The sequence below is a fragment of the Schistocerca cancellata genome, chromosome 7, assembly GCF_023864275.1.
Source record: "Schistocerca cancellata isolate TAMUIC-IGC-003103 chromosome 7, iqSchCanc2.1, whole genome shotgun sequence".
NCBI classification, from domain to species: domain Eukaryota; kingdom Metazoa; phylum Arthropoda; class Insecta; order Orthoptera; family Acrididae; genus Schistocerca; species Schistocerca cancellata.
This window is the reverse complement of record NC_064632.1, coordinates 301,150,353-301,161,870: the sequence shown is the minus strand read 5'-3', so window position 1 is coordinate 301,161,870 and position 11,518 is coordinate 301,150,353. Positions and strand designations below refer to the sequence as shown.

General features: G+C 43.9%; 1 protein-coding gene across 1 annotated transcript in view; it reads left to right on the top strand.

The window, feature by feature from the left end:
• Positions 1–2,661: 2,661 nt before the first annotated feature.
• The window catches only part of LOC126092631 (GTP-binding protein Rit2), a 121,662-nt gene continuing 112,805 nt past the window's right edge, over positions 2,662–11,518 (top strand). Inside the window, exon 1 of the mRNA XM_049908353.1 lies at positions 2,662–2,856. Within this exon, the coding sequence (XP_049764310.1) occupies positions 2,792–2,856 (65 nt within the window). The 5' untranslated portion in view covers positions 2,662–2,791. The remainder of the gene's footprint in view (positions 2,857–11,518) is intronic.

The window sequence follows — 11,518 nt, the reverse complement described above, 5'->3', positions numbered from 1 at the left end:
CTATCTCCGTCACCAAATTATCCGGATCTGACAGAGTTCGTGCCCGATGTACCGGTGTTCTGAGTACACCGTTTTTCTGTGCCAGGTGGTAGCAACTGCTGGCCTGCAGGTACAAGTCGGTGTGAGTGGGTTTGCGGTACACACCGTGACTGAAGGTACCACCTCCTAACTAGTACATCTAGGATAGGGAGTAGTCCTTCCTTCTCCCGTTCCATGGTGAATTTAATGTTAGGGTGGCGTGAGTTTAAGTGGTCCAAGAAAACATCGTCGATCCTGATGCAGTTTGGAATTCCCGTGTGATGGTCTGGATAGATGTCTGCCTGTTACACATTAAGACCCTCTTCAACAGTCGGCGGTGTCTGTCAGTCAACAGGCGAGGTCAGCCTGTACGCTTTTGTGCTGTACGTGTCCCTTCACGTTTCTACTTCACTATCACATCGGAAACAGTGGACCTATGGATGTTTAGTAGTGTGGACGTCTGACACAAGTGACACCTAATCACTTAACCACTTTCGAAGTCCGTGAGTTCCGCGGAGCGCCCGATTCTACTCTCTCACGATGTCTGATGACTACTGAGGTCGCTGATATGCAGTACCTGGCAGTAGGTGGCAGCACAGTGCACTTAATATGAAAAACGTTTGTTTTCGGGGGTTTCCGGATTCTCTTGGTCACGTAGTGTATTTGTCATAATACAAGTACACAAATACAGCAGCAACATTTTAACTTATATAACTCTAGTCAACAAAAACCATTTCTCATTTTTTTTACATTTTTTTAAAACGTATATAACGAAACTGTATTCATGACACAAGTCGTTCGGTATTGACCTCTGTATCTTAGACTATCGATTTATGGGCTTAGATGTTGCAAAGTGTCCTGTAAAACTGCGTGTGGTGTTCAAGAAGATATGGCGGCATCGTCGACAGGTCCTTACTGTTCTGTAATTGATAAAGATGGCCGGTATTTCAGATGAAGTACGTCGTGGCATATATCTGCCAACGGATTTCCTCTCTTAAATACAATGACATTCCTCCATTCTTCTGTTTCAGGGTAAGAATTTTTAATAGCTACTTGAGATGGATGAGCAGCTTTGTACTCTTTGATGATGATGCATTTGGAGATCTGACACGCATGAATTGACAATGTTTCAGCAGCATCTTTAAAATCAAAGAAGTCAGCTGCATCATTAAATGGGTTCATAGCTTTAGCAGACAGATTTGCTGAGGGAAGTACTGGTGGGCGCTAAGACCACGCACATCCCAGTAATGAGTATTTGACATATTTTCTCCACATCGACAATTCATCTAACAGCGAATCGATAACGTTGATGATTTTTGCCCGTTATCGACATTGGTATTGACAAGATAGTTCCCGGAATTCCAAGATTTCCGAGAATGTTTTAATTCTAAATTTGAAGTCGCATAATGATGACAAAAGAAATTGTTTTCGTGTGCTGTAATTACGAAATAACAATTTTGGGAATTTTTCCTTTCCTTGTACTGTGAAACCTCGATTCTTCCAAATCTCATGTTTTTAGGTCATCGGGAAGTACCCTATATTTTTCAATAGTGAGATTGCAAGTATCAAAATATGACATAAATGGGCGTCTCTTCTGATTGCACTGACTTAGAAGCTTAACTTCTTTGCCCCGCCCAGGGACCATAGACCTTAGTATGTGACGTAAATTTTAGTTTGATACGTCTACCGGTTCGTGAGAAAAGAGGGGCCTTAACAGACGGACGGTCAGTCAGTCAGTCAGACAGCAAACTACAAAAGAAATTTTCGCCTAAGTTAATTACAAATTAACGGTTTTATGACATTTTCCTTCATTTTCACTGTGAAACCTTGCTTTGTGATTAGTTCAATGATTCTAGGGCAACGGGAAATTCCCTACAGGTTTTGTTGAGTAAGTTTGTATCAAAATATGTGACATAAGTAGCCATATCCATTGATTTCATTGATTCAGAAGCTTAGATTTATTATACCGCCACAGGCCTAGCGACATCTGCCTGTTTCTGAGAAAAAGGGTTTTTAACAGTCTGATATATAGACAGGCAGACAGTCAACAGAGTGAGCCCTTACCGACTGAGGTTTGGAACCCTAAAAATGTGGTGCATAGAACTTTTACATTTTCACCCTTCAGTTGTGAAACAGGCGAATTGTTCAGTTAGTGGAAGAATTACGTGTCACGAACGGAGAACGGATGGGTGAGCTCGTGTGTTCGCTGGACTGTCCGCAGGTGCCACCGCGAGGCGGCACGGGCACGGGGGAGGACGTGTCGGAGGCGGCGCCGCCCCCGCGGCTGCACCGGCGCAGCACTCGCGGCTCCCGCCACAAGCGCAAGAGCACCAGCAGCAGCGGCGGCGGCGGCGGCGCGACGTCGGGGGCGGCGCCGGGGGCGGCGTCTGCGGCTTCCAAGGGCAGGGCGGCGGCGGCCGTGGGGTCCCCCGCGCCCGACCTGCGCGTCGACTACTTCTCGGAAGACGGCGCGGCCCCCGTGCTGCCGCCGCCGCACCTGGACGCCAGCCAGACGCCCACCGCCGACGTCGACGTCAGCGTCAGCGCCGCCGCCGGCGGTGGGGCGGCGGCGGCGGCGGCAGCGGCGGGGGGCGGCGCTATAAGTAGCGGCGCGGCGGCGCCCGTGGTGAACACGACGGCCAACCCGCTGCAGGCGATCGTGGCCGGCCGACACCCCAACCAGCAGCCCACGGCCATCGTAGTGCAGCCCGGAGCCAGCCCAGGCGTCGCCACGGTGCTGCTCAAGGACGCGCGCGCCCAGCGCGAGGAGAACATGAAGCAGCTGCTCGACGTCGCCAACAACCTCACGCTGCAGGAGCTGCACGACTTCGAGATGAGGTACGGCTGCGCTAGAGTGCCGGCGACTGCACCGTCACCCCTGTGGACAGTTTACCAGTATCCCAGCGTCCCAAAGCCGCAGTTACTGCCTTTTTTCCAGTTTGTGGTAGGGTTCGCTACTAGCGAATAGCAATTACTTTTATTCTGTAGGCGCAAGTCCTCCCTGGCATCACTCTACAAAGCGTCGAATGTTAGCCAGGTACACTCTTCAATTATCGCATCGTACGCAGATCACTACCCAGTTGAAGGGGGTCCCAAAAGTAATGTACCAAATTGAGCAACAAGAAAATTGTTTTGGTAATGGTATCGCAACTGAAATGTTTATTTACGAAAAAAAAATTTGCCGCATGTCGACCATTTATGTTTTGACAGTAAAGAAACCATAGTACAACATGTTGCGTGAGTTCTGAAGCTCTCTTCTCTAAGTTCGCGAATTACAGTGCTAATGACATCTCTGAATGCAACAAGTGTCCGTACTTCATTCCTATAGACACTCTCCTTCTGAAAACTCCGAAGAAGAAAAAAATCAGAGACCGCGAGATTCAGCGGCTAGCTAATGAGACTCATAGGAAAAAACGTACTGTAACTCATCCCCGAAGTAAATGGCTTATAAGCCGTCTGTTCGACCGATTCTTGAGTATCGTTCATCAATCTGCGGTATTTGCCAGCTGGAACAGATAAGACACAAGTGTCACGTTTCGTCACGGGATAGTTTAGTCGGCGGAAGAGCATCTGCTCAGCGAACTCCAGTGGCAGACATTACAAGAGAGGCATTGTGAATCGCGGAGAGGTTTATTAATGAAATTTCGAGGGAGTACTTCCAGGGAAGAGTCGGATAACATATTAGTACGTCCCACCTACATCTCACGAAATGACCACTACGAGGAAATTAGACAGAGCTAATACTAGGAAAGGACCAAACACAAGATGCGACATTATCCCACACCAAACTGTAGCACTTTGCTTGTGGAGAGCTCGTTCGTGTATAATTTTTGGCTGTTCTGTGACCCAAATGCGGCAGTTCTGTTTGTTAAAGCCACTGACATCAAAATGAGCTTCGTCGCTCATCGTAAGTTTCTTGTGAAAACTGGGTTCTTCTGTCAATTACATAAATTGATATGCAAGCTTCGTCGCTCAAAACTTTCTTGTGAAAACTGGATTCTTCTGCCAATATGAGAAATTCATATGCAAGCAGCAGTCTTTTTGACAAGTCAGTGGGCAATTTTCTTTGGAGAATGTGAATTTCATAGGGAGACGTGCGTGCGTTATCTGTGGCCAACCCGGGCCTTACCGCTCACTAGTGAGCGTTCCAGCTTTCATGGTAAGAGGTCGACTGCTTGGCCGTTGGAGGTTAAACATACTTTCATTGCCTTTACATAATAGTCTGACATAAAGTATTTGGTGATTGATTATTATTAAATGCTTTAAATTGCTGCATTTTGCCTTTATAAATCTTTTAAAGTTAAGTTACTTCCTTACTCTGTGAAACACCATCACGATGGAAATGGTGGGCGGTTACAAAATTATACTCCTAACACAGATACAAAACTGAGCGGCAGGTAAAAAAGTTTGATTACCCCTGCTGAAGGGGACCTGCCAAAAAATCGTGTGTGACGAGGATTTGGCTGTGTCATGTTCTGGAGACAAACGATGAGATGACTTCTTTCATTGATGCGCGGGCTTTGTCAGTCCTCCCTGGGTTCCGCGAGGATTTTGGACGTCCACGTCTGAGTCAATCTGCAATATTACCAGTTTCACGGAACTCACTCACGCATTTTCCTAAGATGTGTTTTGATGACGCAGTACGAACATTAAATCTTCTTTTGTACACCCGCTGGGCTTGTACAACACTTTGCCCATGTGTGAAGTACAGTTCAACTGCAGCAGTACGGTCCTCATTACTCCATTTATTCGCAATTAATGTTCAATATCACAGCAAAAACCTGTAAGAATGGAAAAGTCTATAATTAATATATTAACCGTTTTATTTGCATTTCAAATGCGTAAGCTAATTTTGGGACACACTGAACCTGTACGGATCTCGTGAGTATCTGTACATTGCTGTAGCTGCCAGTCCTCTGTTTCTTTACTACTGCACTCAGACATACGGCGGTGCTGTTCCAAACGGAAACAGTTTAAGAGTAAGGTAATACGCTGTGAGAAATATTGAAAATTGCGCGTATATAGCGAGGGAAGCACGGCCTATAGATATTGGTGTGGTTAGAACTACCCAGTTTAATTGGCAGTTTGGTCGTGGTTGCGAAATTTTAGTAAAATATTGAAATTCGGCCCAACGACGTTTGAGAGAGCATCGAATGCAAATTAAGACGGCGATTGTTTAGTCCGATGGTTATACTGTGTCTTTAAAATGTTAAAGTATTAGACTTTCTCAAAGATTTGTGTATATTTTAAAAATATAGTAGTTCCACCGCCAAAACCTGCTAAAAAAGAGTTCTTTATTACAACCGGTTTCAATGCTCAGGTCATCACCAAGTAAGTATATTAAAGTCATTTAAAACACCTTGCGCGATAATATTACAACTTTGTCGTGAAATACTATAAAATCCATCACAGATTAACACACCAGATAAACAGTGACTGGTACTAAAACTTGTTTTCACATGGGACTCACCTTCAGAAACATAATTTTCCTTCTTTTAGCCACACATGTTTCACTGAAGTTAGAGCATAATTTTCTTTCCACTGAATAACAGCAAAATCTCTCATTACTGTCTGTTCATATATAAATTTCAGATTGAAAAAAAGTATCCGCAAATTTGAGAACAGACAATATTTTTTTATAAATACCTTGTTACCACATGCCGAGGTTTTTCCTGGTTTTCTGAGCTATGTATTAAAAGTGTTTTCCTCTCACAGTTTGTCGCCTGCAACCATAGAGAACGTAATGTAGAACTTTCATTGTCACTGTTTACAAAACAGTTTACTGTCACTGTTTTCATACGTTCGTAAACAGTGAAAGTGTGTTCAAAAAGTCTAGTTTTTCACAGTGAAGATATTGGGGAAAATATAAAAAGTAAGTGAAACATATTGCGCGCTCTTATCTGTTTTCAATCTTTTTTAAATACAAACTTAAAACCGTAAATTTATATATGTGCAGATAGTAAAGGGAAGGTCACTTGCAACAGTGACCAAAACGACGGTAGTTTTACATATTGACAATGCGGTCACAAACTCAGAAAAAATTTATTGACTGTGACATGAGCCACGGTGACCTACATTTATAGAATTTTTTCTGTTATTTAATAGAAAGAAAATAAAAAAAATCTGCTGATAATGTAGTAACTTCAGTGGAACATGTGTGGGCATAGCAAGAAAAATTGTGTTCGCTCAAGGTGGATCCCATACAAAAACAAATTTGTGTAAGCAAACACGGAAAAAAGAGCTTCAACCCCAAGATGAGTTTGTGTAGCTTTTTGTTATTGACAGTGTAGTATATTTTACTACTTGGCACCAGTGACCTAGTATGTATTTTATGCTACTTAACACCATAGGTGCAATATTGCCACATAAGCTGCTTCAAAAGAGTTTAAATTGTCTGATGATGATCTGAGCTATATTTATTATCAGGTACTGGCCGTGGAACGATACCTATTTAATTCTTACGAACTGCAGGGCATCCATCACCTTCACAATATAGATTGTATTTCTACCTGAAGACGGGAACATAGCCTCGAAACGCATCGTGTGACTTGTGATCTGATCACGAATCTCAAGTGGTTGAGCCGAATTTTAATATTTTACCAACATCTGTGGACTTGATTTTTGATGATTTGAAGTACGTGGAGAAAAACTAACATTTTATTTCATCACCATTCTTGTAACTACTACTACCTGATGAACCCGGCATTGCCTGGGATTAATTTTGCCGATTTTCTATTAGAAACTGAAAGAAAACATGAAATGTGTTTGTAGTTTAACACGGAGAAATTTCATTTCCATATGTTTGTGAAAACACCTGTGAAATTATGAAACTGTCGTACAAAGGAATATGCATAATGTACAAATGTGTAAGTATAGCTGCTTCGCGTGTCTACAACGAGGTTTTGTAAACGTGTCTATGGCAACGCCTCTTCTTAGTTCTGTAGACAGCCATTGTTTTCACTTACAGCCGTTTGCGCTTCGCAGTTGAAAGCTGTCAAAAGAGCTGCCAGGTGCCAAGGATTTCCTTAAGCTGACTCGACTGCAAGGGCGTCTTAGTAGTAAAGAATAAAAATGTATTAAAATTTCATGCATGATGTGGTATTTTTTCACCCATCTCAGCGTTTATGACATCATATCTCTTGTACTATTTGACGTACAATAACATATTCGTGTAGGTACATTCAGCGGCATATGTGAATATTGGCTGCGAAATATGTTGCAAATAGAGTTAGTTGCACAGAAGTAAAAAATTTAAAAGCGGTAATTTTTTAGGCTTCTCAGTGTTTATGACGTCATATCTCCTGATCTGTGTGTCATACAATGATATAAGTTTGTAGGTACATTCAGCGGCATAAGTGGACCCTGTTTGCTGAATGAGTCGTAAGTAGATTTATTAGCAAAGAAGTGATAAATTTAAACGTCATACATATTGCGACAGTTTCTCAGGCACTTCATTTTTTGTGATATCACATTTCCTGTATTATGATAGGGAGATGGTTCTTGCCCCGAGAGCGATTGTTGCCCGACAGTAGGGGACATGTGTATCCAGTTTGGTACAAACGGTCCAGTGATTTAGGAGGAGATGTGGAACATACATACGTACATTTTCATAAGATGTATGGACGTCTAAACAAACACTGTACGTGAGTTTAAGGAGCGACTGATTCAGTCAGACTGCACAGTTAAACCGTAAATGCTGAGTTCAAATTCCCAGCTCACTGTGCTCCACTGTATCATCATCTCGAAACTCTTTTGTCAACTCGGAAGTCCGTCTTTGCTTTTGCTTTACTACCGCGCGTCGGCTTCCTTGCCTGTTGCTCCAGCGAATGGGGTGGAACTACCAATGCACAGTAATCTAATATTGGACAACGGAATAACGACGTATAAGCAAATAGGTGTTGTAAAGTGACGCGGTGAAACGCATATAGCGTTTTGACATGTTGTGAATAATTTAACTCCGCCGTGATCAAATACTGATGGGACACATTATTCAGCCTCTCCTACTTTTTCTCATTGTAGAAGTTGTAGCGTGGAAAAAATCTCGGGAATGGTCGGTATGTTAAAACATAAACGGAGAAATGTTTCCATAATACACTCCTGGAAATTGAAATAAGAACACCGTGAATTCATTGTCCCAGGAAGGGGAAACTTTATTGACACATTCCTGGGGTCAGATACATCACATGATCACAGAACCACAGGCACATAGACACAGGCAACAGAGCATGCACAATGTCGGCACTAGTACAGTGTATATCCACCTTTCGCAGCTATGCAGGCTGCTATTCTCCCATGGAGACGATCGTAGAGATGCTGGATGTAGTCCTGTGGAACGGCTTGCCATGCCATTTCCACCTGGCGCCTCAGTTGGACCAGCGTTCGTGCTGGACGTGCAGACCGCGTGAGACGACGCTTCATCCAGTCCCAAACATGCTCAATGGGGGACCGATCCGGAGATCTTGCTGGCCAGGGTAGTTGACTTACACCTTCTAGAGCACATTGGGTGGCACGGGATACATGCGGACGTGCATTGTCCTGTTGGAACAGCAAGTTCCCTTGCCGGTCTAGGAATGGTAGAACGATGGGTTCGATGACGGTTTGGATGTACCGTGCACTATTCAGTGTCCCCTCGACGATCACCAGTGGTGTACGGCCAGTGTAGGAGATCGCTCCCCACATCATGATGCCCGGTGTTGGCCCTGTGTGCCTCGGTCGTATGCAGTCCTGATTGTGGCGCTCACCTGCACGGCGCCAAACACGCATACGACCATCATTGGCACCAAGGCAGAAGCGACTCTCATCGCTGAAGACGACACGTCTCCATTCGTCCCTCCATTCACGCCTGTCGCGACACTACTGGAGGCGGGCTGCACGATGTTGGGGCGTGAGCGGAAGACGGCCTAACGGTGTGCGGGACCGTAGCCCAGCTTCATGGAGACGGTTGCGAATGGTCCTCGCCGATACCCCAGGAGCAACAGTGTCCCTAATTTGCTGGGAAGTGGCGGTGCGGTCCCCTACGGCACTGCGTAGGATCCTACGGTCTTGGCGTACATCCGTGCGTCGCTGCGGTCCGGTCCCAGGTCGACGGGCACGTGCACCTTCCGCCGACCACTGGCGACAACATCGACGTACTGTGGAGACCTCACGCCCCACGTGTTGAGCAATTCGGCGGTACGTCCACCCGGCCTCCCGCATGCCCACTATACGCCCTCGCTCAAAGTCCGTCAACTGCACATACAGTTCACGTCCACGCTGTCGCGGCATGCTACCAGTGTTAAAGACTGCGATGGAGCTCCGTATGCCACGGCAAACTGGCTGACACTGACGGCGGCGGTGCACAAATGCTGCGGAGGTAGCGCCATTCGACGGCCAACACCGCGGTTCCTGGTGTGTCCGCTGTGCCGTGCGTGTGATCATTGCTTGTACAGCCCTCTCGCAGTGTCCGGAGCAAGTATGGTGGGTCTGACACACCGGTGTCAATGAGTTCTTTTTTCCATTTCCAGGAGTGTATACAATGATAATCTTTTATTTCTTAAAACGAGGGCAAGTTGCACGACACTCATTTATAATCGCAGTCATATTATTTATAACAATAACCGAAGGTCCCCTAACACGGAATACTACAATAGCGTACGATTCCTTAAAATGTCAAAAATACACTTATTTGGGAGGAACTGGTGTAACATTTTGTGATAAAGAAACAATATTACCCTCTCGCAATAATCTCAGATACACATGGAAAAAATGCCTTTCTATGAATTACTACTGCAAAACAAAGGTGAAAGAGTGGGTAAGTTAGCACTGCCTAACGTTGAACCGAAACCCTAAGAAACTCGTATTAAATCCAAAGTCATTTTAAAATAAAATAACAACATAAAATCTTCCCCAACATAACTGATAGGAAGACCACACTACAACCGAACTTTTGGAATCTTTTGTAGAATATTTGTCATATGTGAAGTTCACTACTCATCTTCATCTACATCGATATTCTGTAAATCACATTTAAACGCCTGGCAGAGGGTTAGTCGGACAACCTTCGCAATAATCCTCTATTATTCCACTCTCAACAAAGGGCGAGGAAAAAACAAATATCTATATATTTTCGTCCGAGCTCTGATTTCTCTTAATTTATTATGATGATCGTTTCTCCCTATGTAGTTCGGAGTCAACACAATATTTTCGCATTCGGAGGAGAAAGTTGGTAATTGAAATTTCGTAAAAATATACCGTCGCAACGAGAAACGTCTTTGCTTTAATGATTTCCATCCAGCATCATGTCCGTGGCACAGTCTCCCCTATTTCTCGATAATACAAAACGTGCTGCCCTTCTTTGACCTTTGTCGATGAGCTCCGTAAATCCTATCTGGCACGGATCCCCCATCGCGCAGCAATACTCCAAAAGAGGACGGACGTGCGTAGTGTAGGCCGTCTCTTTAGCAGATCTGTTGCATCTTCTAACTGTTCTGTCTATAAAGCGCAGTCTTTGGTTAGCCTTCACCACACAACATTTTCTATGTGTTCTTTCCAATTTAAGTTGTTAGTAATTGTAATTCCTAGGTATTTAGTTGAATATGATTGATTTATCGTGTATCCGAAGTTTAAAGGATTCCTTTTAGCACTCATGTGGATGACCTCACACTTTTCATTATTTTGGGTGAATTGGAAATTTTCACATCATACAGATGTCTTTTCTACGTCGTTTCGCAATTTGTTTTGATCTTCTGATGATTTTGCTGGGCGGTAAACGACAGCGTCGTCTGCAACCAACCTTAGCCTGCTGCTCATATTGGCTTCTAAAATACCAATATATCGAAGCTGTTCGATGCAACTCTCACAAATTCTTTAAAGTTTTCCGAACATCCTTACTTCGCTTAAACTAGGACGATTTTTCAAAGCGCCATGTGTGTCTGCAGTAGAGTGCTCGCCTGCCGTGTGGGCGGCCCGAATTCGATCCTAAGCAGTTGCAAGTGTCCAAACAAACGTGAATGTCCTACGAGTATTTCTGTGACGTACAAAATACATGAAGATGAAGAAAAATAGTCTGTATTTTTTTATTTGAACAATCTTTTATAGAAGGACGATAATTAACAATTTATATTTTCAATGAAAACTGGACCGCTGTTTGCCATACGTACTTGGAAATAAGGAAATATGCGTTTTTCATTAAAAAATAGAATTAGATGTCCATTAATTAGCATATATTCGATGAATTTTATATTAAAATCAAAAAAGTATTCGTACTGAACGGAAGAAAACTAAGAAAACAATGATAAAAATGAGATTCTAATCAGCAATTACCAGCCTTGAGCGCTGACGATAATTTTTTTCCATCTTTATGTAGTTTACGCTTTACATGAAATACTCTTAGACAGGCACCTTTGCTTAAAAATTTGCGTCAGCCGGCATTTGAACACCGGCCACTCATGGCGCAGGCGATCGTTCCATCACAGAGCCACGTGGCCCATCGAGAGTTCGCCGGAGGTCCAGAGAAATAAAG